The sequence below is a fragment of the Leucoraja erinacea genome, chromosome 14, assembly GCF_028641065.1.
Source record: "Leucoraja erinacea ecotype New England chromosome 14, Leri_hhj_1, whole genome shotgun sequence".
Lineage (NCBI taxonomy): Eukaryota > Metazoa > Chordata > Chondrichthyes > Rajiformes > Rajidae > Leucoraja > Leucoraja erinaceus.
The window spans coordinates 5,691,420-5,718,898 of NC_073390.1; the positions used below are offsets into that span (position 1 = coordinate 5,691,420).

General features: G+C 43.8%; 1 protein-coding gene across 7 annotated transcripts in view; it reads left to right on the plus strand.

The window, feature by feature from the left end:
- Window positions 1-11,960: 11,960 nt before the first annotated feature.
- eif4e2 (eukaryotic translation initiation factor 4E family member 2) overlaps window positions 11,961-27,479 on the plus strand; it is a 54,433-nt gene continuing 38,914 nt past the window's right edge. For all 7 annotated transcript variants that reach the window (XR_008724524.1, XM_055645422.1, XM_055645423.1 and 4 more), the window contains exons 1-3: window positions 11,961-12,099; window positions 17,394-17,508; window positions 21,237-21,371. Coding sequence is in view for 6 of the 7 variants with exons in the window: in XM_055645422.1 (XP_055501397.1) it covers window positions 11,975-12,099; window positions 17,394-17,508; window positions 21,237-21,371 (375 nt within the window). In the remaining variant the exon portion in view is untranslated. The remainder of the gene's footprint in view (window positions 12,100-17,393; window positions 17,509-21,236; window positions 21,372-27,479) is intronic.

Here is a 27,479-nt window from a genome sequence, read left to right on the forward strand (position 1 = left end):
GACTTGGGAAAGTTGGTGTAGGAACATATCTTGCAAACTGATTTCTGGATGACATTAAATGCCAGTGTTTTCTCTAGATAGTCTATTTCCCAATATCCTGAGAAGTAGTCCACAGTGATCAAATAGTTCCTTCCACCCAAGTGGAACAAATCTGCACCCACCTTCGTCCATGGCCTCTCTGGAATTTCAGGGGAATGCAGTGTTTCTTTTGGTTGCTCTTTCGCTTGAGCTTGACACGTCTAACATTTCTGTAGAAAGTCCTTGATTTCTTCACTTCCGAGCCAGTGCAGACATTCTCTTGCCCTTCTTGGACAGCCATTCACACCAATGTGGGAATCATGTACTTGTGTGATCATATCTCGTCTCCTGGCTTTAGGGATGATTACTCTCTCTCCTCTGAAGATGAGGTCATCTCCAACACTCAGCTCGACCCTCACATGGAAATAGGAGATAAGTTCTGGGTCAACATCCTTCTTGTTCTCTGGCCAACCTCGTTTGATTACCTCTTGCAGTCTCTGCATAGTCTCATCTTTTTTTGTTGCATCCCTTTTGCCATTTAGCAGAGGCTGTGATATTGGGATGTGCCTTGCTAGGTTTACAGTCTCCAGTTCTCTCATGGTCTTGACAGTCTTGCCAGTCTGAATATATGCTCTGCTCAGTGTGACCGCAAGCTGCATCTCCTTCCCTGGTCTGTACCTTATTGTCACATCATATGTTTGCGGCCTCACCAGCATCCTCTGCAATCTTTTTGGTGCACGATTAAGTGGTTTTGTGACGATTATCTCCAGTGGCTTATGGTCTGACTGCACATTCACTGGACTTCCATATATGTACACATGGAACCTCTCGAGACACCACTGCCAACAATTATTTTTCTATTTGTGCATATCTGGTCTCCATATCCGTCAGGGCCCTGCTGGCATAGGCAACTGGATGGCTCTCCTGCATCAGCGCCGCTCCAAGTCCAGTTTCTGTAATGTCTGTAATGTCAGCTCCTTGTATGGATCATAGTGTCTGAGTACTGGCTCTGCAGTTACTACCTTCTTTATTTCCAAACAGACCAAATGGCATGCGTCTCCATCTATATCTGCCATACGGTGTGTTAAATGTCATAAGCTGTGAACTCTCATCATCCAGTTCCACATGCCAAAACCCATTCTTGGCGTCAAACGTGCTAAAGACCTTGGCGTCATTCAGGTCTGTGAGGACGTCTTTGATCGTCGTCATTGGGTAATGACTTCTTTTCAACCCCTTGTTCAGATCCCTCGGATCTAAACGCACTCTCAACTTTCCATTTTCTTTCTACACACACAAGGCTGGATACCCATGGAGTGTGTGTCTCTACTGGGGCAATTATTTCAGCTTCTGTTAGTCTGTCTAACTCCTCTTTCAGCTTATTCTGTAAGGCTACAGGGACTCTTCATGGTGGCTAGATCACCGACGTTACGCTGCAGATGGTACTTGCCCTCGAATTTACCTGTCCCTTCAAACACATCAGCATACTCAGCCATCAGTCTTTCCTTGCTCAGAGGAATTTCACTGCCATTCAATGTCATTATGTTCTCTTTACAGTCTGAGATGAGCCCCATCTGCTGGGCTGCCCTGCTTCCCAGAATTGGAATGCAGTCTTCCTCCAGGACTACAAACTCTACTTTGTATTTCCTTCCATTCTTTGGGTTCACTAGTTTCACCTTGCTTTTTCCAAGAGGCACCACAGTCGTATTGTTGTACATCGACAATACTTACTTGGTTTCATCCACATCCTTTGCATGCATCTTGGGAATGATGTTACTTGTGGCTCCACTGTCCACCTGGAATTTTACTTCCTTCTCTACCCTCAACACTGTGCACACTCTCTGTTTTTACTGCTTCTGGTTGCAGTTTATTTTTCTTATGGCATTTGAAACACTCCTGGCCAGATGCCGGAAATTTCTCCTTCTTCCTCTCATGTTTGTATCCGCAGTATTTGCACTATATGGTTGGCTGGTATCTTGCCCCTCTTGTCTCAGTGCACCGACATCTTGTCGTTGGTCACCAACCATATTAGGGGTAACTTACTGAAGTTCACTTACCAACATGTCTTTGGCATCCATAGTAAATAGAACATCAAACTCCAAACAGATAACACCAAACTTCAGGATTAAACTCATTGCTGGAGTTGTGAAGCAGTAGAACTACCTGCTGCATCATTATGCTGTGGTGGTTTTTACATGCTTCTTTCTGTTATGAAGCTCTACCTTCACTGTATATGAATGGCACTGTAAAGCCCTTATTGAATCATGGTCTTGAATCTTGAATGTGGTATTTGATATCCAATCCTCCCCTTTCAACTTCCCTTATAATAAATCTTCACCCCCAATTTGGTATCCATAGTAAAATTTAGAACTAAGTATTTAGCTTCTATGGGCTTCAGTCCACAAGATATGTAATCTTCTTTGGCTTTATATCCCTTTCATTGCACTTTGTATCTCTGTTTCATTTCTGCAGTGTTATACAAGCCATTCAGCCCACTGAGGCTGCACTGACCATCAAAAACACAATTACATGGATTCCTATTTATTCTCCGCTCATTCTCATCAACTCCTCCTGATTCTATCTCTCACCTAAGATAGAGACGAAATGCTGGAGTAACTCAGAGGGACAGCCAGCCTCTCAGGAGAGAAGGAATGGTTGACGTTTCTGGTCGAGACCGTTCTTCGGACTGAAAGTCATGGGGAGGAAACGAGAGATATAGATGATGTCGAGAGGTATAGAACAAATGAATGAAAGATATGCAAAAAAGTAACAATGATAAAGGAAACAGGTCATTGTTAGCTGTAGCTAGGTGAGAACGAAAAGCTGGTGCGACTTGGATGGGGGAGGGATGGAGAGAGAGGGAAGTTAGAGAGATCAATATTCATACCCCTGGGCTGTAAACTGCCCAAGCAAAATATGAGATGCTATTTAGCCTCACTCTGACAATGGAGGAGGCCTTCCCATTCCCATACTGACCTTTCTGTCTGAGGCCTCCTCCATTGTTAGAGGCTAAACACAAATTGGTGGAACAGGATCTCATATTTTGCTTGGGCAGCTTACAACCAAATGGTATATTATTTTTCTAGCTTCAAGTAAGTTGATTACCTAAAATTGGAGAATTCAATGTTCATACCGTTGGTTTGTGAGGTGCTGGTCTTCCAGTTTTATGTGTGGCCTCACTCTGGCAATGAAGGTGGCCAAGGATAAAAAGGTCGATATGGGAAGGGGAGTAGTTAGTTAACGATTGATGGGTGCATGGTTTGGCTGATGAGTTAAAGTCAAAATTAATGAAACGTTGAAGCAAGACACAAATTCTCTGTCATTTGAGTATGACGGACCCTATGACACAACTTCAAAAAGAGCAAGGATGTTATCTCTAGAATCATGTTCAAATTTTTAATTACTCAATTCGTATTGCACAAAAGATTATTCATTATACTGCAGTTATAGATTTCCTCCAATAATTAAGTCAGCATGTTAAAGAGGTGCATGTTTGCTTTTCCTGTTTCCACTGTATAGCTCTTTGTAAAAACTAATTGTTTGCAAATTGATTGGTGCATTCGCAACACTGCAGAATTACTGCATTTGCTGTTAAGTATTTGGGGGAATCTCCTTGGGATGAGAATACAGGTTTTTCCCCACCTCCTCCATCCAAAGATAGACACTAAATCGTGGAGTAACTCAACGGGACAGGCAGCATCTCTGGAAAGAAGGAATGGGTGACGTTTTGAGTCGAGACCCTTCAGACTGAGAGTCAGGGGGAGAGGGAGACGAGAGAAATGCTGATCAAGGAAATGTAGAAAGGTTCATTGTTGGCTGAGGGGGGGGGGGGTTGTCAAGGAGGCATAATTAATCAGGAGGATGTGAAACTAGTCGAACTAGGGTGGAGGAGGGATGAAGAGAGGGAAAGCAAGGGTTAGTTGAAGTTGGAGAAGTCAATGTTCATAGCGATGGAGTGTAAGCTGCCCAAGCGTAATATGAGGTGCAATTCCTCCAATATGTAGGTATGTTACAAAACTTACCTTCAGCGGCGCTGCATTTCTGCCACTGCCCGTGTGCGCGACTTTGGCGCCTTTGAGAGGGGGGCGGGTTTAAAATGCGATTTTTCTGCAGCCGATTCAAATCGATCTCTGTCAGGCTGTTTAGTTGCCAAAGAAACATAGAAACATAGATAATTAGGTGCAGGAGTAGGCCATTCGGCCCTTCGACCCTGCACCGCCATTCAATATGATCATGGCTGATCATCCAACTCAGTATCCCGTACCTGCCTTCTCTCCATACCCCCTGATCCCCTTAGCCACAAGGGCCACACCTAACTCCCTCTTAAATATAGGCAATTAACTGGCCTCAACTACCCTCTGTGGCAGAGAGTTCCAGAGATTCACTACTCTCTGTGTGAAAAAAGTTATTCTCATCTCGATTTTAAAGGATTTCCCCCTTATCCTTAAGCTGTGACCCCTTGTCCTGGACTTCCCCAACATCGGGAACAATCTTCCTGCATCTAGCCTGTCCAACCCCTTAAGAATTTTGTAAGTTTCTAGAAGATCCCCTCTCAATCTCCTAAATTCTAGAGAGTATAAACCAAGTCTATCCAGTCTTTCTTCATAAGACAATCTGACATCCCAGGAATCAGTCTGGTAAACCGTCTCTGCACTCCCTCTATGGCAATAATGTCCTTCCTCAGATTTGGAGACCAAAACTGTACGCAATACTCCAGGTGTGGTCTCACCAAGACCCTGTACAACTGCAGTAGAACCTCCCTGCTCCTATACTCAAATCCTTTTGCAATGAAAGCTAACATACCATTCGCTTTCTTTACTGCCTGCTGCACCTGCATGCCTACCTTCAATGACTGGTGTACCATGACACCCAGGTCTCGCTGCATCTCCCCCTTTCCCAATCGGTCACCATTTAGATAATAGTCTGCTTTCCCGTTTTTGCCACCAAAATGGATAACCTCACATTTATCCACATTATACTGCATCTGCCAAACATTTGCCCACTCACCCAGCCTATCCAAGTCACCTTGCAGTCTCCTAGCATCCTCCTCACCGCTAACACTGCCCCCCAGCTTAGTGTCATCCGCAAACTTGGAGATATTGCCTTCAATTCCCTCATCCAGATCATTAATATATATTGTAAATAGCTGGGGTCCCAGCACTGAGCCTTGCGGTACCCCGCTAGTCACTGCCTGCCATTGTGAAAAGGACCCGTTTACTCCTACTCTTTGCTTCCTGTTTGCCAGCCAGTTCTCTATCCACATCAATACTGAACCCCCAATGCCTTGTGCTTTAAGTTTGTATACTAATCTCTTATGTGGGACCTTGTCGAAAGCCTTCTGGAAGTCCAGATACACCACATCCACTGGTTCTCCCCTATCCACGCTACTAGTTACATCCTCGAAAAATTCTATAAGATTCGTCAGACATGATTTACCTTTCGTAAATCCATGCTGACTTTGTCCAATGATTTCACCACTTTCCAAATGTGCTGCTATCCCATCTTTAATAACTGACTCTAGCAGTTTCCCCACTACCGATGTTAGACTAACTGGTCTGTAATTCCCCATTTTCTCTCTCCCTCCCTTTTAAAAAGTGGGGTTACGTTTGCTACCCGCCAATCTTCAGGAACTACTCCAGAATCTAAAGAGTTTTGAAAGATTATTACTAATGCATCCACTATTTCTGGAGCTACTTCCTTAAGTACTCTGGGATGCAGCCTATCTGGCCCTGGGGATTTATCGGCCTTTAATCCATTCAATTTACCCAACACCACTTCCCGGCTAACCTGGATTTCACTCAATTCCTCCAACTCCTTTGACCCGCGGTCCCCTGCTATTTCCGGCAAATTATTTATGTCTTCCTTAGTGAAGACGGAACCAAAGTAGTTATTCAATTGGTCCGCCATATCCTTGTTCCCCATGATCAACTCACCTGTTTCTGACTGCAAGGGACCTACATTTGTTTTAACTAATCTTTTTCTTTCACATATCTATAAAACTTTTGCAGTCAGTTTTTATGTTCCCTGCCAGTTTTCTTTCATAATCTATTTTCCCTTTCCTAATTTAAGCCCTTTGTCCTCCTCTGCTGGTCTTTGAATTTCTCCCAGTCCTCCGGTATGCTGCTTTTTCTGGCTAATTTGTACGCATCATCCTTCGCTTTGATACTATCCCTGATTTCCCTTGTTATCCATGGATGTACTACCTTCCCTGATTTATTCTTTTGCCAAACTGGTATGAACAATTTTTGTAGTTCATCCTTGCAGCCTTTAAATGTCTTCCATTGCATATCCACCGTCAACCCTTTTAGAATTAATTGCCAGTCAATCTTGGCCAATTCACGTCTCATACCCTCAAAGTTACCTTTCTTTAAGTTCAGAACCATTGTTTATGAATTAACAATGTCACTCTCCATCCTAATGAAGACCTCAACCATATTATGGTCACTCTTGCCCAAGGGGGCACGTACAGCAAGATTGATAACTAACCCTTCCTCATTACTCAATACCCAGTCTAAAATAGCCTGCTCTCTCGTTGGTTCCTCTACATGTTGATTTAGATTACTGTCCCGCATACATTCCAAGAAATCCTCTTCCTCAGCACCCCTGCCAATTTGATTCACCCAATCTATATGTAGATTGAAGTCACCCATTATAACTGTTTTGCCTTTGTCGCACGCATTTCTAATTTCCTGTTTGATACCATCTCCAACTTCACTACTACTGTTAGGTGGCCTGTACACAACACCCACCAGCGTTTTCTGCCCCTTAGTGTTTCGCAGCTCTACCCATACCGATTCCACATCCTCCAAACTAATGTCCTTCCTTTCCATTGCATGAATCCCCTCTCTAATCAGTAACGCTACCCCACCTCCTTTTCCTTTCTGTCTATCCCTCCTGAATATTGAATATCCCTGGATGTTCAGCTCCCAGCCTTGGTCACCCTGGAGCCATGTCTCCATGATCCCAACTATATCATAGTCATTAATAGCTATCTGCACATTCAACTCATCCACCTTATTACGAATGCTCCTTGCATTGAGACACAAAGCCTTCAGGCTTGTTTTTACAACACTCTTACCCCTTGTACAATTATGTTGAAAAGTGGCCCTTTTTGATTTTTGCCCTGGTTTTGTCTGCCTGCCACTTTTACTTTTCACCTTGCTACCTATTTCTTCTACCCTCATTTTACACCCCTCGGTCTCTACGCTCACACATTTAAGAAACCCTTTCCCTTTAACTCCATCCTCCACTATCCCATTCAACACCCCACCCCCCTTATTCAGTTTAAAGCCACCCGTGTAGCAGTGGCAAACCTGCCTGCCAGAATGCTGGTCCCACACCTGTTAAGATGCAATCCGTCCCTTTTGTACAGTTCCCCCTTACACCAAAACAGATCCCAGTGATCTAAGAATCTAAATCCCTGCCCCGTGCACCAGTTCCTCAGCCACACGTTCAGGTCCCGTATCTCCCTGTTCCTGCTCTCGCTAGCACGGGGAACTGGAAGCAAACCGGAGATAACAACCCTGGAGGTCCTGCTTTTCAACATTTTTCCGAGCTCTCTAAAGTCACGCTGCAGAATATTCATCCCCTTTTTTCCGACATCGTTTGTGCCGACATGCACTACCACTTCCGGATGTTCACCTTCGCCCTTGAGGATTTTCTGCACTCTGTCCGTAACATCCTGGATCCTGGCACCGGGAAGGCAGCACACCATCCTCGCATCCCGTCTGTTGCCGCAGAAACCCCTGTCCGTACCTCTCACGATGGAGTCTCCCACTACAATGGCCTTGCCTGCCTTAGGCCTTTTTGGTTTTGGCTCAACAGCCCTATTCGCATCACAGGCCAGTCCGCCGCTCACGTCTTGTGTCCCAACAGCTTCTAAGCGGATGAACCTGTTTACAAGAGGTACACCACCCGGGGGCGGTGGCATTCCATGCTTCCCTCCCTTTCTCACTGTCTCCCACCTTCTCTCTTCCAGTACCTTAGGTGTAACAATCGTACTGTAGGACTTGTCGAGGAACGACTCCGTTTCTCGTACGAACCGGAGGTCGTCCACTTGCTTCTCCAGTTCCCCAACACGGCCCTTCAGGAGCTCTACCTGGATGCACTTCTCACATTTGTAGCAGCCAGAGGCACCAGCGGTGTCCTTGACCTCCCACATACTGCAAGCATCGCACTGAATCAGCTTGCCTGACATCTCCTTCTTTCGTCTCTCCCTCTCAAGCGTATTGCGTGGTCTCCTCTGCCGAAGGCTCTCGAGCCAAAGACTCACAGGGCACTTCCCTCACAAGGCCGCTCACTCACTGCCGCTCGCTAAGAGCTGTCCTGCTTAAATTGACTGATAAATTGCCTGATTTACCAATTTACAAAGCAAATTCCTCAGTTTTCAACTGTTTTCACCCCTCTGACTCACTTCTCTCCTCCCACTTGGGCTAGAGCCAATCAGTCGTATCTCTTGCTAATCTGCTGCTGCTGTTGTTCCTCCCAAATCTACAGCAGTTCTGAACAAAGACTTCTTCTTCTATATAGTGTTTTTCGGCTGTTGGCAAACAACTTTTTTGGTGCATTACCGCCACCAACTGGCATGGAGTGTGGATCAAACAACACCATTACATATTCTAATAACCTATATCCTTCCGAACAAATTGGTTACCCTAAGAAATAACATCAGGATTTGATAGCACTTATTTGAACTCCCTTGCAAAATATCTACCAAATCAAATTGTACTCCTTCTTTTCTGAACTGCTCACTCATCCGTTCTCTCTCCTCCTCATACCTCTCACAATGTACAATGACATGCTCTATCGTTTCCTCTTGTCCACAGTATTCACATCTGCCTGTATTATGCTTGCCCATTACAAAACGTGTACTGTTCAGACCAGTGTGTCCAAATCTAATTCTTGAAATCACTGTCTCCTCTTCTCTGTTCTTTCCTGCACATCTCATCTCTCCCACTTTCCTCTGGACTCTGTAGAACCACCGTCCTTTCCGCTCTTCCTCCCATTGCTTTTGCCATCTTTCCTTCAGTCTTTGCTTAATAATGTCTTTGATTTCAGTTTTACCTATGTTAACACTTAAATCAATCTTACTTCTTTTTGTTACCTCTTTTGCTACCTTATCTGCCATTTCGTTTCCTCTAATGCCAATGTGTGCTGGTACCCATAAAAATATGACTGTAAGCCCCATCATTTGAATTCTGAATAGTGTTTGTTGTATTTCTATCAAAATGTCTGGTCTATTGTCTGAATGACTGTGCTGTAAACTCTTTATTGCTAAACTTGAATCTGAACAAATAACTGTCCTTAAAGGCCTAGTATCCTCGACCCACTGTACTGCTAACAATATTGCAATCATTTCACCTGTGTATACTGAGACCTCATTATTGATCCTCTTCCCTACTTTGATGTGAAATTCTGGTACAATAAATGCTACTCCTACTTTATCTACTGAATCTTTTGATGCATCTGTATAAATTTGGACAAAACTGTAGTATCTGTCAATGTATTCCTGTATGATGACTGAATTATACATATGCTGTTTATCCTTGTTTTTCTGTTCTAATATTGTAAAGTCTACTGTTGCATCTGGAAGTATCCAAGGTGGAATTGAAGGTAATGGAACCGTTGGAACCACATTTAATTGGGCTATGCTAATTTTATTGCTCTCTGGGTCACTGTCCATCCAAAACTTTTTGTTTCCCTTCTCTTCTTTTCCCAGCATGGTCTGAACAAAGACTGTGCGTCCTTGGCCTTTAACTGTTTTCATCCCTCTCCTCCCACTTGGGCTAGAGCCAATCAGTCGTATCTCTTGCTAATCTGCTGCTGCTGCTGTTGTTCCTCCCAAATCTACAGCAGTTCTGAACAAAGACTGTGCGTCCTTGGCCTTTAACTGTTTTCAACTCTCTCCTCCCACTTGGGCTAGAGCCAATCAGTCGTATCTCTTGCTAATCTGCTGCTGCTGTTGTTCCTCCCAAATCTACAGCAGAAAAATCGCTTTGACTGCCGTTTTATTAAGTTTATTAAAATTAGCGCTGGATAATTTAATTGTTGAAGTAAAATTAAAATCATCTTCAAATGCCGTCAACGCCGACAACGGGACGGATCTCACGGAGGGGACAAGGCAAGGTATGCTGTTTATTTTTTCATATAAACTTGCTTCTTAGGCTGCCTTTAATCAAAATTTCACGTTGTGAAAATGTCATTATGTAAATATACGAACCGGCAGTATTTTTCCTTCCGATATGGGGTTTAAATTCACTGCAACCGCAACGTTCCAAACCAGCGCGTTCCACAAAATCCCTCTCACATGATGATTTAAATGCCCATTAATTTACAGGAATTAAACACTAAATGCCTTCCATTTGGCCTATAAATTCATGACAATGAGATTTAAAAATCATGTTTTATTGTGAATTCTTGTGTGAATGTTATTTGGACACTTGGATAGATGTTTAGATCTAGTAATTGCATTTTGTAATTAGCTACAATTAGGTAACTAATTATATGCTTTAATTTCAGTTCATCCAAGTAAGATTGTTTCATATTTGTTTCAGAATGCTTCAATCTATAATAACTGAAAATTCCATTCAGTTCTCCTAATTTTTAAGAAAGTTATGGGCTTTTGACTGTCCTCGATCACAGCTTTTGAGTTAAGTCAATGGAAAATGCTAATGCAAGATGCTAATTTCCGAGTATGAAAATGGCCATGACTTTTTAAATAATGAAGATATGAAAGTGAATTAAGTGTCAAACTGGAGCGGCCAGCTGCGGGCGGCAGCGCTGAACTTTACACCGGGAGCCTGGGATCTCGTGACAAGATCGCCAGTTGTGGAGCTCCATCCGGCGCGGCCTTGTCGGCTTCGGAAGCCGCGGCCTCCAGTACGGAGGCGGCCGTTCCAGGGTTCCCATGCCGCTGTGAGGACTCTCCCGACGCCGGAGCACCACCACCCGGCGAGAACGGCCAGGAACATCGGGCCTCCGTAGAGGCAACTGTGGAGGCCTCAATAGGCCCAACTATGGGTGAACTGGGGTTGGGGACTGGACTTTGTGCCTTCCCTCATGGTGGGAGCCATTGTGGGGGGATGTTCTTTGTGTTTAAGACTCTTATTGGTGTTATGTCTGTATTCTTTTTTTTGTGCTGCAAAATGGCAAAAAGCATTTCACTTCATTACACCTCGGTGTATGTGAATGTGACCAATAAAAACCTTTGAATACTTTGAATTAAACTTCTTTTTATGCTTTATCTGATGGGATAAATTGCAGACTTGATTTTTTAAATCTCAAAGTTTTGTAACATTGCTACATTTGCTGTGAAGTGTTTGGGGGAATCTACTGCAACTCGCGATGAGAATACAGGTCTTTCCCCGCCTCCTCCATTCAACCAAAGATAGACACTAAATGCTGGAGTAACTCGGCGGGACAGGCAGCATCTCTGGAGAGAAGGAATGGGTGTGTTTTGGGTCTAGACCCTTCTTCAGACTGAGAGTCAGGGGGAGACGAGAGAAATGCTAAGGAAATGTAGAAAGGTTCATTGTTAGCTGAGGAGTTGACAAGGAGGCATAATTAATCAGGAGGATGTGAAACTAGTCGAACTAGGGTGGAGGAGGGATGAAGAGGGGGAAAGCAAGGGTTAGTTGAAGTTAGAGAAGTCAATGTTCATACCGCTGGGGTGTAAGCTGCCCAAGCGAAATATGAGGTGCTGGTCCTCCAATATGCGCTGGGCCTCACTCTGACAATGGAGGAGGCCCAGGACAGAAAGAGGAGGGGGGTAAAGTGTGTGAGAAGGAACTGCAGATGCTGGTTTGAACCAAGATAGACACAAAAAGCTGGAGTAACAGCGGGACAGGCAGCATCTCTGGAGAGAAGGAATGAGTGACGTTTCGCGTTCCTCCACTGGCGGCGGCGGCCGTTGCTATGGAGCGTGACGTGTGCGGGCGGGCGGGCGGGCGCGGTGCCCCGGATGTGCCCGCCCGCACCGTCCAGTCCCGCGGGTGAAGTGAGGCGCAGCTGGAGCCGCCGCTCCACGGGGACTGTCCCCCCCCTCGCCCTCGCCGCCGCCGCCGCCATGAACAACAAGTTCGACGCGTGAGTCACTGGCTCCTTACCCCATCCCTTCCTCATCCCTTTACCTCCGCTGCTGGCGGCCTTGTTCGCGAAGTCCATCCATTTAAAAATGCCCGGCCGCCCCGCTCTGCTGGAAATGCCTCCCTCCCTCCATTCATTCATTCATCCATTCCCTCCTTCCTTCCTTCCCCCCTCCCTTCATCCACCAAACGCTGGCAGCAGGGCTGCAGTTAGAATCACTTCCATCTCCAAGTGGTTTAACAGCGTCTTCATCTGTTAACATTGCGAATGTTGCGCTATGTTCACGGTTTCACTTTCTTATTGTAAATCAAGGCAGCCCAAGTTTGCCCAAGTAAAATACAATGTTCAAGGGACCAGCTTGTCCGGTTGCAATGTATCTTCCTTTATTATCTGATAAACTGCTTGCTTTTTGTCACTGCATTCCGTTTGATGGTTTTGCGTTTTGACAATTTTCCAGTAAAAGATTATGAATGCCAAAAAGATAGAGGCACGAAAGACTGCCAGATGCTTGAATGTGGAGGAACTCGGTGGGCCAGGCAACATCATTGAATAGAAATGGACGTTTGATATCTTGGGTCGAACACTTCCTCAGGGGAGATAGCCTGTATAAAGAGACGAGGGGGCATGGCATAGGTGGATCCAGGTGATCTCCCTCCACATATACTGTCTGACATTTCTGGTATGATGTTGGCCAGTTAACATCACCCATTGTCTTACATTTGGCTGATGCCAACAAGAATAGAAAACTTGTCTGTTTGCTTAGCTGTGCTTTTAATTTCAAACTGATTATTCTTTGCAATAAACATTCAAACAGATTCCGAAGACTGGTTTTGAAGTAATGGTTGCTACTTCCACATAATTTTGTAACTCCTGAATAATTCAAATTTAGGCTTCAGCAACTTTGCAGCTTTTAGCAGTGTTGTTTAGGTTTGGTGATTCATCACTCTGAGGTAAGCTAGAAATGAACATTGGCATTCTTGTATATCCATAGGTGCTTATTGTGTAGGAAGGAACTGCAGATACTGGTTTACACCAAAGGTGGACACAAAATGCAGGAGTAACTCAGCAGGTCAGGCAGCATAATTCAGATGCTGCCTGACCGCTGAATTACTCCAGCATTTTGTGTTGATCACAAGTATTTAATTTTGGCTTTTACGCAGGTGACTTGACATTTCATGCCTTCCTATCAGTTTGTGGATCTGTAATCACAATGAGTGAATTCATCCGTAGTTATGGACTTTGCAAAATTTGGTCTGCATCATAATTCATTCCAACCCCCTGGACCTGGGATAGACACACAACGCTGGAGTAACTCAGCGGGTCAGACAGCATCTCTGGAGAAAAGGAACAGGTGACGTTTCGGGTCGAGACCCGTCTTCAGACTGAGAGTCGGGGAAAGGGAAATGAGCGATATTGGGGTTCCCGGGCATGTGGCTCAGCCCCATTCCTCCCACCACTGCAACTGGATCCCTGACTTCTTATCCCATAGACCACAATCAATAGCAACAGGCAATAAAACGTCCTCCATGAAAATTCTCAACATTGGTGCCCTGCAAGGATACATTCTTAACCCCCTGCTATACTTATGACTATGTGGCCAAATTAGGCTCTAACTTAATTTACAATTTTGCAGATGGCACCATTGTTGCAGTCCAGATCTTGAACATTGATGAGTACAGGAAGGAGACTAATCCTAAGAGAGCTTAGTATCATGGTAACAACAACCTCTCCCTCAATGTCAGCAAGACAAGCTGCTAGTCATCGACTTCAGGAAACAGGATGATGTACATGTCTCAGTCAGCAACAATGGTGTTGAAGTGGAGATGGCTGAGAGCTTCAAGTTCTTGGGTGTAAATATCACCAATAATTTTCTTGGCCCAACCACTTTGATGTTACAACCAAGAAAACACACCAATACTTCTCCTTCCACAGAAGATTAAGAACATTTGGCATGTCTCTAATAACCCTTATCAATTAAAAATAAAATTCACAGTTCAAAGTAATCTATCAGGATGCATCACACCTTGGTTTGGCCACTGCTCTGCCCAAGACTGCAAACATATTGCAGACTGTCATATAAATCAGCCTCCCACCCTCCCCCAAATTAATTCCATCTTAATGCTGCCTCGCAAAAGATGCCAAAACAATTAAGGACCTCAATCATTTCCTCTTTTCTTTAACCCCTCTCCCAGAAAGCAGAAAATACAAAAGCTTGACAGCACGTGCTACTAGATTCAGGAAAAGATTCTTCTTTATTGTTATTAGACTGTTACTAAACAAACCTATCATAATCTAAGGTCTTAGCCCCGGACTCCCAACCTACCTCATTGCTGCCCTTGCTCTTTTTTCTGTGTACTTTCTCAAGAGCTATAATACTATACCATGGGTCTGCAAGCAAAGAATTTCACTGTGCCTTGTCACATGTGGCAATAAAGTATTCCATTCTATATTCTGCATTCTAATTATTTTTCACTGTGCTACCTGTTGCTCTTGTGTATGGCTTCATTGTACTTGTGTATGGTATGGTTTGACCGAATAGCAAGCGAAACCATTTTTTTCACTATGTTAGTGTATGTGACAATAATAAAATACCAATACCAATATATTGAACAGAGGAAAACAAACTAGCAATTCCAGCCATTCAGCTGCTCTTCTGTTCCATGCCGATTAATTGGTGCTATTTTTATTTAGTATTTTGTTATGCTGTTGTTGGCACCGAGCGTTAATAAATGAGTTCATAATCTATCAAGCCCCATCATGACTCCTTTTTCTCCTGCAGTTTTTCTCCAATAACAAGTCAGTGTTTCAACATATAATATGCACAAGCCGTTTTCCTACATCAAGTTGAATTATGATGTATTTAATAATTGTTCCTTGTGGGTTTTTGGTGTCATAAAATAGTTATTTCAAACTTTTTGCATGCAGGTACAGCAGGCAGTGAAGAAAGCTAATGGCATGTTGGCCTTCATTGTGAGAGGATTTGAGTTTTGGATGTCCTACTGCAGTTCACAGGGCCCTGGTTAGGCCGCACCTGGAGTATTCTGTGCAGTTTTGGTCTCCTAATTTGAGGAAGGACATTATTGCTATTGAGGAAGTGCAGCTGACATATGATGAAAGAATCGGTCGACTGGGCGTCTATGTACTGGAATTTAGAAGGATGAGGAGGGGATGTTATAGATGTAAATTCTTAAAGGATTGGACAGGTTAGGCACAGGAAAAATGTTCCCGATGTTGGGGGAGTCCAGACACTGGGGTCACAGTTTAAGAATAAGGGGTAGGCTATTTAGGACTGAGACGATGAAAACCCTTTTCACTCGGAGAGTTGTGAATCTTTGGAATTTTCTGCCACAACAGGCACTGGAGGCCAATTCATTACATGTTTTCAAGAGAGAGGTAGAGTTAGCTCTTAGGTCTAAAGGAATCAATGGATAGGGAGAAAGCAGGAACGGGGTACATGTACTGAAGAGATGTAATGAAAATGAACTTCAGATGCTGATTTATACCAAAGATAGACACAAAATGCTGGAGTAACGTAGCGGGTCAGACACTTCTTCAGACTGAATTCTGAAAGGAATGTCCATCTGCTGAAGAGATTTGTTATATTTTAAGTTTGAATCATAGAATTTGCATCATTTCTGGCTTTCTGAAAATATGTTCACAAACCTCTTTCCTTTGTTTCCCCCCCCCCCGGACTGTTTATCTACTAAATATTTATCCATTTTGCATGGTGTTATGAATTCTGCATTTACCACTGCTTCTGGTAAGGGATTTGAAGTCCTAATAAATGTCCTTTAGTAGCTCATAAAATTATTTTGTTCACTGGCTCGTAAAACTATTTTTTCTGATTAATTTAAAATAAAACCTTGTCATCATCAAATCTCTTGTTAACTTTCTTGGTCCATTGAAATCTGCTTCAGATTATTTACTCATTCTCATAACTGGGCAGCACAGTGATATGGCTGGTAAAGCTACTGTCTCATAGCTCCAGAGATTAATATTCAATCCTGACTTCTATTGCTATCTTTGTGGAGTTTTCAAATTCTCCCGGTGATAATGTTGGTTTCGTTCAAGTGCTCCGGTTTCTTTCCACAAAGCATACTGGGTTAATTGGCAACTGTAAATTTCCCTGGGGTCAGAACAGGTTACAGGGAAACATTTAGTATTGGAATAGTGTTGATTATTCAGCAAGTCAGCATAGAATTGATGGGTTGAAATGGTATCCTGCAATGTTGTTTGGAAAACTGGAAGGCGGAAACCTGATCTGTTTTCCAAGTGAATCTTAAGGTGATTCCCAATCAATGGAGTGAAAACTTATCATACTATTACTTGTCAAATACAATTTATTGTTTGGCTCAATTGCACTGAATGTCCTGAATTAAGCAGGCCAATCAGTGCCATTGAACCAAACAGTAAATTATATGTGACAAGTAATTGGTGTGGTTAACTCTATTATATAATCTAGTTTAAGAAAAAAAATCATAATCAACAATCTATGACTTGACAGTTATTAATAATTGCATCTGTATGTGGGTGATTGAGAGATTAGGGTGCAAAGAATGTCTTCACTTGAAGACAGACTGTGCCTTGAACATGTGAATACATTAATTGAATGTTCCTCACACACGGTTTACAGATCGTCTTCTTGCGTATGGCGTGCACAGCCTAAAGTTGTAAGTCAACTTGTTCTATCTTGTTTGTGCACATCGGGTTGATTGCATCAAGGGCCTGTCCCACTGTACGAGGTAATTCAAGAGTTCTCCCGAGTTCTCCCCTGATTCGAGCTCGTACAAGTAACGGTAGGTACTTGGGGAAATCCAGTAAACTAGTGACGTTTATTCAACACTGTGAAAAATGTCCACGAGTAAAAAAATACTCGTGATGAAAAAAATTGTTACCTTTTACTCGTATGAGCCGCTACGTGACATCCTCGAGCTCCTACGTACCCGCTACGTACATTACACGAGCTCGAATTAGGGGAGAACTCGGGAGAACTCTTGAATTGCCTCGTACAGTGGGACAGGCCCTTTTGTCGAAACAGGGTGGACCACGTGAAGGTTGCAATCTCCCACCCCGGTTTACAGATTGTGCACTTTTCTTTTTTGAAGATCATGTGTAGAACATTTTCAGAGCTACTGGATATGTAATTGTAATTTCAGTTTATGGCATTATTTGCCAGATGATGTTGTAAACAAAGACCATTTAACCTACCGATAAACCACTTCTTTTTCCATATAATAGAAAATGATTGTTACACTATTTTTGAAGAGTATTTTCAATGCTTTCCTCATTTGCAGTTTAAAAGATGATGATAGTGGAGACCAAGAACATCATGAGAATAACTACTCACAGAAAGAGAATGAGAAAGAAAAAACAGATAAAGAGAAGACTCAAAACATTACCAAAAGGAAGGTAGGAGCATAACACGTTTTAAGAAAAAGAGAGCTTAAACAACTGCCAACTGTCTCATTCATGGACTTCTTGGTGAAACAAACCTGTGGATAGCTGATTTTTGTGCATTCAAAGTGGGTTTTATTTGCCTGTCAACGTCTAAACTTTGCACAAATAATTTAATGGCGATATTCATTACTTAAGGTTGAGAGTTTATTTACGCTAATCTGACTGCAGACCCATTGCCTTTTGTTCTACCCTTCTATGTTACAAGTTGGGCCTCTCATATTCAGGAATCAATCTACAGATAGTCTGCTTACTTCTAATGACTGACCAGATCACCCTTTCTTGACTGCAGCCTTTGTGGTCCTCATCCCAACTTTTGCTGGGAACTGTGTAGGAAAGAACGGCAGATGCTGTTTTAAACCGAAGATAGACACAAAAAGCTGGAGTAACTCAGCTGGACCGATAGCATTGACTGTCCGACTTACTGAGTTACTCCAGCTTTTTGTGTCTCTCTGCTGGTAACTGTCCAGTTCATGATTTGCCATCTGTTGTGCTTTCATGGCTGAGGTTTGACATTTAAGATAATATCCAATAAAGTATTAAAATTGCAACTTCTTTGATCTAATACTTTCTTTTTTGAGCAAACAAGGCTTCTGTTCTCCTTGCTCTCCCTGAAGTCTGTACCAACAACTTGTTTTTATTTTAATACATATAAATTCACAGTTTTGAATAGTATTTCAGTGTGAATCAAAGGCACTGTAAATGTCAAGTACAATCTCAGTAGTTGCTGTGCAGTGTTCTATCAAGTGGGAAGACCACCTCAATGAAATAGCATATTGTTAGTAGGGTTATATTTTGGGTGTATAAAATATAAACTTCTAAACAATCCCACTTCCCAGTACCATGCTCTTTTGTTGAAATTAGTTCTCCACCTATTAATACGAGATGTCATATTCAAATGAACGTCCCTCTGACTCTAAGCAGCAGAGCAGAGTTTAAATCACATTTTGCAACTGTAGAATTCATCTGGGACCAAGGGCCATGGTCTCAGAATAACGATTAGACCAGTAATGGCTGGGATGAAGAGTTTAGGAAAGAGCTGCAGATCCCGGGAAAATCGAAGTTAGACAAAAATGGTGGAGAAACTCAGCGGGTGAGGCAGCTTCTGTGGAGCGAAGGAATAGGTGACGTTTCGGGTAGAGACCCTTCTTCAGACTATTTTTTCACCTATTCCTTTGCTTCATAGATGCTGCCTCACCCGCTGAGTTTCTCCAGCATTTTTGTTGCGCTGGGATGAAGAGATCATTTCCCAAGACTAGATCAAGTGTGGTTCTCTCTGGTATGGGGTCCTCTCCATATTGCTGGAGAAAACTCTCCTGAACACTTTTGACAAATTGTACCCTATCTACACCTTTCACACTGATATTCCCAGTCAATATTGGAAACATTAAAAACCCCTACTATGTCAACCTTGTTTGACCTGTAGCTCTGCAATCTCTTGGCATATTTGTTCTTTAAATTCCTGTTGACTATTAGAAAGCCTGTAGTACACCCCCAACAAGATGATCATCCCTTTCTTGATCCTTAGCTCCACCTATATAGCCTCACTAGATGAACCATCCGTAATGTCACCTCTGACAACTGCCGTGACATCCTCCTTAACCAACACCCCTTCCTCTGTTACCCTCACGTCTGTCTCTCCTGAAGCATCTGTAGCCTGAAACATTGAGCTGCCAGTCCTGCCCCTCTCTTAAACAGGTTTCTGTAATGGTGACAATGTCCCAGTTGCCCATATCTATCCATGCCCTAAGCTCACCTGCCTTACGTCAGGTCTCTTGCATTAAAATACGTGCAGTTTAAACTAACATTCCTTCCTCGCTCTCTGCCTTTTTCCTGCCTATTCTGTCCTCTATACGTTCTCTCATCTCCCTCCATACCAACTTTAATGGTCTAGAAATCTGAATCCCTGCCCCTTGCACCAATCCCTCAGCCACACATTCATCTTCCCTTTCTTTCTTGTGGTACTCTCATGAGCACATGGCACTGGAAGCAATCCAGAGATTACAGGTCTGTAGGTCCTGCTTTTCAGCCTTTGACCTAATTCCCTATACTCATGTTGCAGAGCCTCCTCCCTCTTTCCTACCTATATCGTTTTTGCCACCATGCACAACTTCCGGCTACTGCCCTTGAGGATGTCAAGCAGCCGCTCTAAGACGGCTCCAAGAGATTTTGATACTTTGTTCAAATATTTTTCTCAAGTTTGAATATAAAGCCAAATAAATGGTGTTCAGTGTGTCTGTTCTATCATATTTGTGTTTTTGTGAAATAGCTCTGCTTTAAATTGACATATAACAAATCCAGTTTTGACTTTGCAAGATGTATCTTTGTGAACTTTGACATGAAATTTGGATGATAATTTGTGAAAAGGATAACTTGTGAGAAGTGTAAATCCAATGCAAAAATGGGGAAATACAGGTGCACAACCTTTTATCCGAAAGCCTTGGCACCAGACACTTGTCGGATTTCGGACATTTTCGGATTTCCGAATGGAAGATTTTTAGCGTAGATTAGGTAGGTAGCGCGGGCGGCTTGAAAAGTCTGGAGCGGCTGCCTCCTCCCCGGAGACCGGGGAATCATTGTAAATCATTGCATAAATGTTAGTCAGTTTGTTTGGACGGATTTTATGTGGTGGGGTTGGGTGAAGGGGGAAACTTTAATTCTTAGTCCCCTACCTGGTCGGCGACTCCCAACATCGCGGAGCTGGGGGCGCCGTCCGGCCGCGGGCGGCGCCGGTTGGAGCTCCGACCCTGGCAACTCTGCCCCTGGCTGCGCGGCGCTCCAAATCCAGCGTCGCCCGCGGCCGGACGCCCGCAGCCCCAGCTCCGCGAATGTTGGGAGTCGGCGGCCACAGCGCTCCGGAGCTTACCGCACGGCGACCCGGTAAGGCATTGCCCGCTCCCCGCTGGTATCCCAGCGCTGCGACGCCCGCCGACTCCCAACATTTGCGGAGCTGGGGCTGCGGGCGTCCGGCCGCGGGCAGCGCTGGATTTGGAGCGTCGCGCAGCCAGGGGTAGAGTTGCCGGGGTCGGAGCTACAACCGGCGCCGCCTGCAGCCCCAGCTGGGAGTTGGCGGCCACAGCGCTGCGGAGCTTACTGCACGGCGACCCGGTAAGGCATTGACCGCTCTCCAACCAGGTAGGGGACTAAGAATTAAAGTTTACCCCTTCACATAAAAGCCCTCCAAACTAACTGACTAACATTTAAGCAATGATTTACAGATGTTTAAGCGTCTCCCCGGTCGCCGGGGAGGAGGCAGCCGCTACAGTAGTACAGACCTGGGTTGACCGTGGGTTGTTTCGGGTCAAGTTTGGCGCCAAACGCGAGCTTTGGTGTGCAGACGACATCCTGGAAAAAATGGCCGGTTTTCGGAGTTTTTCGGTTTCCGGAACTCCGGATAAAAGGTTGTGCACCTGTAATGTGTTAACTTTCCTGGATGTTATATAATTTTGATGTTTTTAAATGTATACAAGGTCTGGTTTAACATACAAACATTTTACTAGTGTGGACAAATATAAATTAACCAGGCAGCAGAAGCAATGTGGAAATATGAATAACAAGGAAGTCAAATTGACTTTTAAAGCAGCCTGCTACAATCAAGAAAGTATTAATTACTGTTTAAAAATCAGGAGCATAACCATACAACAAAATCCTGCATTTTCATTGTAATATTTTGTTCCCCACAGGCAGTTGTCCCTGGCCCAGGAGAACACCCTCTACAGTACAACTATACATTTTGGTATTCCAGACGTACGCCAGGTCGACCCACCAGCTCTCAGAGCTATGAGCAAAATGTTAAACAGATTGGAACATTTGCATCTGTGAGCAGCACGTTTTTTACTAGCCATTAAGCATTTTACTAGGGCGAGGTTATCGGATATGAGATTTTATTTCTTGGATTTTCTTTATTCTTGTCCTTGTTGCTTTGCATATGATCTTGCTGGAAAGAAATTCAGGACAATTTTAAGCAAGAGAAATAATATAATTTTTGGTCTTACTCTCTGGTGCAATATTAAAATGCCTTGAAATTAATCCTAGCCACTATTACAGTAACATTTGTATGTTGTATTCTGCCTCAAAGTAAATGGAATGAATTTCAAAAGTAGAGTGCAAAACGCTGATGTTACTGTTGAATATTATCCAACCACATTAGAATTGGGAAGTGTTTTTGTTATTAGTTGTTGGAGTATTGTGTTCAGTTTTGGTCATACTGTTAAAGAAAATATGCCATTAAGGTGGAAAAAGTGTAGATAAAATTTATGAGGATGTTGTCAGGACTCGAAGGCCTGAGTTGTCGGGAGATGTTGGGCAGACTAGGACTTTATTCCTTTAAGTGCAGGAAGCTGAGGGGTGATCTCACAGAGGTGCAAAAGATTATAAGGGGATTAGATTGGGTGAATGCACAGATGAATGAAGAACTAGAGGGTAGACAAAAGTGCTGGAGAAACTCAGCGGATGCGGCAGCATCTATGGAGCAAAGGAAATAGGCAATGCCTCGGGCTGAAACCCTTCTTCAGAAGGACTAGAGGGACAAGGTTTATGTGGACGGAGAAAATTTAATAGGATCCTGATGGGCCACTTTTTACACAGTGAGTGGTGGGTATATGGAACGAGCTTCCAGAGAAAGTAGTTGAGGCAGGCACAATAACAGCATTTAAAAGTAACTTGGACAGGTATATGGATAGGAAAGGTGTAGAGGAATATGGGCCTAACGCTGGTAAATAGGAATAGCTTGGAAGGGGCACCTTGGTCACTATGGAAGAGTTGGCCAAAGAGCCTGTTTCCTGTTTCTACAATTAAGGTATTTATGAACAAACTATCAACCAGGTTAATATTTTTTCAATCATACTGCAACAATTTTATTTCTTCATCTGTTATGCTGACTATTCCTCATTTGATTATTCCAAAAGATAAACTGCAAATAATGATTTCATTGGTAGTTCATAATAGAAACATAGAAATTAGGTGCAGGAGTAGGCCATTCGGCCCTTCGAGCCTGCACCGCCATTCAATATGATCATGGCTGATCATCCAACTCAGTACCCCGTACCTGCCTTCTCTCCATACCCTCTGATCCCCTTGGCCACAAGGGCCACATCTAACTCCCTCTTAAATATAGCCAATGAACTGGCCTCAACTACCCTCTGTGGCAGAGAGTTCCAGAGATTCACCACTCTCTGTGTGAAAAAAGTTCTCCTCATCTCGGTTCTAAAGGATTCCCCCCTTATCCTTAAGCTGTGACCCCTTGTCCTGGACTTCCCCAACATCAGGAACAATCTTCCTGCATCTAGCCTGTCCAACCCCTTAAGAATTTTGTAAGTTTCTATAAGATCCCCTCTCAATCTCCTAAATTCTAGAGAGTATAAACCAAGTCTATCCAGTCTTTCTTCATAAGACAGTCCTGACATCCCAGGAATCAGTCTGGCGAACCTTCTCTGCACTCCCTCTATGGCAATAATGTCCTTCCTCAGATTTGGAGACCAAAACTGCACGCAATACTCCAGGTGTGGTCTCACCAAGACCCTGTACAACTGCAGTAGAACCTCCCTGCTCCTATACTCAAATCCTCTTGCTATGAAAGCCAACATACCATTTGCTTTCTTTACTGCCTGCTGCACCTGCATGCCTACCTTCAATGACTGGTGTACCATGACACCCAGGTCTCGCTGTATCTCCCCCTTTCCAAATCGGCCACCATTTAGATAATAATCTGCTTTCCCGTTTTTGCCACCAAAATGGATAACCTCACATTTATCCACATTATACTGCATCTGCCAAAAATTTGCCCACTCACCCAGCCTATCCAAGTCACCTTGCAGTCTCCTAGCATCCTCCTCCTCACACCTAACACTGCCCCCCAGCTTAGTGTCATCCGCAAACTTGGAGATATTGCCTTCAATTCCCTCATCCAGATCATTAATATATATTGTAAATAGCTGGGGTCCCAGTACTGAGCCTTGCGGTACCCCACTAGTCACTGCCTGCCATTGTGAAAAGGACCCGTTTACTCCTACTCTTTGCAGACCTAATAATGCAGACCAATTACATTTTTCAGCTGAATTATTTTAAATAATTTAAGTGGACCTGGGTCAATAAATGTCAAATTAAGAAGGATTGTTTTATATTAAAGATTGGTAAAAAATTATATTATAGATTATATTTAATCTAATTCTTTATTTTAAATTATAATGTTCCTAGCCAAATTGAAAGTGGCCAATGCAACATTTGTTCTTGCTTGCCAATTACAATGACACGGATGATTCAGTGCTCTAACTAACAATTTAATTACATGCAATAGAGCATTTAGTGAATTTAATAAATAAATCACAGCTTTTTTCATATGACCTGCATGCTGTTTGTCCTATTTCTGTACATAGCCAAGTGTGAGATTTTTATTAGGTCTATTGGCATTGGTAATAGAAATTGTTATCAATTGTTGCATTAACCTTGAAAGCACGACTCCCATCTTTTTGTTGTGCAGTGGTATTTGCTTGTTTGATAACTGAAATTGGCCAGTGTGTTCCAAAAAGTGGTGATTGTTAGCTGTTTTGATTGTGAATGAGGGATGTCTTTATTCGAACGGCATATAAAAAGAGAGAAACGAGTAGGAGTGGATCTATTGGTGAGTCTAGTATTTGCTGTATCTTTGTACAGCTTGGAAACTTTCAATGTTTACATTTTTTTCATCAGGGATGCAAGTTTGAATAAACTGTTTAAAATGATTAAAACATATCCTTATTTTTAGTTTGTATTGAAGTGAAACCTGGTCAAATCTACTAGCAATTCATTTATGCTTCTACTAATATCATTTTTATTTGCAGTTTTAATTGGTCCAATAGTCTGGAATCTTTGACGATAACCTATGTGATTTGTTATATGAAACATTTGGTTTGCAATAAAAACAGAAGGTACTAGCGTGTTCTGTAGAGAGGGAATCATTAATTCCGAAACATTAACCTGAATCATTGTTTCTGACTGACCTGACTATCTCTAGCATTTTCTGTTTATATTTCAGATTTCCATCTGCAATTTTTTTTTTTTTTGCTTTACAATTTTGGTTTGCTTGCATGCCCTGCATTTACTACTAGAGAATAATTTACGTAAAAAGAAAGGTACGTTAAATTTCTTAGAATCAGGTTTGTTTGCAGGTAAATTCATGCATTCTATATAGAGAAGAAATAGTAGCATTTCGAAGGAACTGGATGTAAATTGTTACTATATATATTTAAGACATACAATGCTCCCTAGTTTTAGGATGGAATGTCTATCCATCATATTTTCATTAATCAGCTTGAACACTTCTTATCTACCTATTATGATTCAAGTTCTTCTGTAATGCAGTTTATATGGGGCAAGATGGCGGCGCGACCGGAGTTCGCAGCGAACTCTCCCAGTGAAAGTTCGGTGTTTTCGTGGGTTTTTGGAGCGAGTGGTGTGTATGAAGAGTGTGTGTCGGAGGAGTGTGTGTATGTGCGTAAGTACGAGCAGCAGGTTCTTTTAAAAATCGGCAACAAGGCTTCTTGTTGAGACTTTACCTTACGGAGCGTCCTGGTGGAGCTGAGACTTCTGCGTTGCATAGGCCCACGGAAGTGCGCAGGACCACGGAGGTGCGCAGGCCCGTGGAGAGCCGCGGCTGTACCCGCACCTGGAACAACGCTGGTGGGAAAACATCGCAAGCGGTGTAGTAGAGGGCAGAAGCAGGGGAAGCGTGCAGGAGCCTACGCTAGGGTAAACGCTAACCGTCACAAACCGGCAGTGCCTACAGTCATGTTGGCAAATGTCCGCTCCCTCGACAACAAGATGGACTACCTCAGAGCGTGGAGAGCCTCCCAACGAAGCGTGAAGAACTGCTGTGTCTACGTCCTAACGGAGACCTGGCTGAATCAGAACATCACAGACGCTGCGATCCAGTTGGAGGGACTTATGCTATACAGAGCTGATAGAGTAGCTTCGCTAGCTGGTAAGGCAAGGGGAGGGGGGCTGGCTGTGTATGTGAACAGATCATGGTGCCGGGATGCTGTGGTGATTTCCACTTACTGCTCACCCCACGTGGAGCTAATGACTGTGAAATGCCGACCCTTCTACTTACCCAGGGAGCTAACGGCAGTCTTCATAACGGCTGTCTATGTACCACCGAGCGCGGACGTGAAGGATGCTATGACAGAGCTCTACAACAACATCAGTGAGCAGCAGAGGGAACATCCAGATGCTTTCTTCATGGCAGCTGGGGATTTCAACCAGGCAAGTCTTACATCTGTTCTGCCTAAATTCTACCAGCATGTGAACATTGCAACCAGGGGGAAGAACAAACTAGATCTGGTGTACACCAACATTAAAGATGCATATAAAGCAGCCCCCCTCCCCCATATCGGCAACTCTGACCACCTAGCGGTTATGCTCACACCTGCATACAGACCCAGGGTGAAACAGGACAGGCCAACGGTCAAAGAAGTCAGAACATGGCCACAGGGAGCTACCGCAGCACTACAAGACTGTTTTGAAACCACACAGTGGGCCATTTTCAGAGAGGCAGCAACAGATGACAGTGGCATCAACCTCCAAGAATACACAGAATCCGTCATCGGATACATCAATAAATGCATTGAGGATGTAACGGTGGTAAAAACCATCAGGAGGCGTGCCAATCAGAAACCTTGGCTAACTGGGGAAGTGTGTTCCCTACTGAGAGTCCGGAATGCTGCATTCAAATCTGGGGACAACGCAGCATACAAACTGGCAAGGGGTAACCTATCCCGGGGGATCAGGGAAGCGAAGAGGCTGTATGGACAAAAACTTAATAGCCACTTCACAAATGACAAAGACACACGTCGCTTGTGGCAGGGATTTCATACCATCACTGACTACAAGCCCCCCCCGCTGCGGATATGCCAAAACGACCCCTCTCTACCAGATGAACTGAACGAGTTCTACGCACGGTTTGAGATTAAAAACATCACCCAGACACGTGCACTACTGCCATCTCCCAGTGACCAGTCGCTCAGGCTGTCCGCAGCCGGAGTTAAAAAGGTCTTTGCCAGCATCAATCCACGCAAAGCTGCAGGGCCGGACGACATTCCTGGATGCGTTTTAAGAGACTGCGCCGAGCAACTGAAAGATGTCTTCACAGACATTTTTAACATCTCACTCAGCCAGGCAGTAGTGCCCAACTGTCTTAAGAGTGCCACCATCGTCCCTGTCCCGAAGAAACCAAACCCAGCCTGCCATAATGACTTTCAACCATGGCTCTAACACCCATAGTAATGAAGTGCTTTGAGCAACTGGTTATGCAGCATATCAAAAATAGTCTACCTGCTGACCTAGACCCACTGCAGTTCGCCTACAGAGCCAACCGATCCACAGAGGACGCAGTCTCAACAACACTGAATCTCGTACTGTCACACCTTGATCGGAAAAATACTTATGCCAGGATCCTCATCATAGACTTCAGCTCTGCTTTTAATACAATCATTCCGCAGCAGCTGGTGGAGAAGTTGGAGCTAATGGGGGTTGATGCTGGCACATGCAACTGGGTCCTGAACTTTCTATCGCAACGGCAGCAGACAGTCAGGGTGGGCAGTAGGACATCAAAAACCATAGCCGTGAGCACTGGCTCACCCCAAGGCTGTGTCCTAAGCCCCCTGCTGTTTAGTCTGCTGACACACGACTGTACTGCTAGACTCAACAACAACTTCATCAACAAGTTCGCTGATGACACAACAGTGGTGGGTCTCATCAGTGACAATGATGAATCGGCGTACAGGATGGAGGTGGAGCTGCTCACAGGTTGGTGCAAATCCCACAACCTCATTCTCAACGTGGGAAAAACTAAGGAGATGGTGGTTGACTTCGGGAGGGCGGGGAAACAACACCATACACCTCTGCACATCGATGGAGCTGATGTGGAAAAGGTCAGCAGCGTGAAGTTCCTA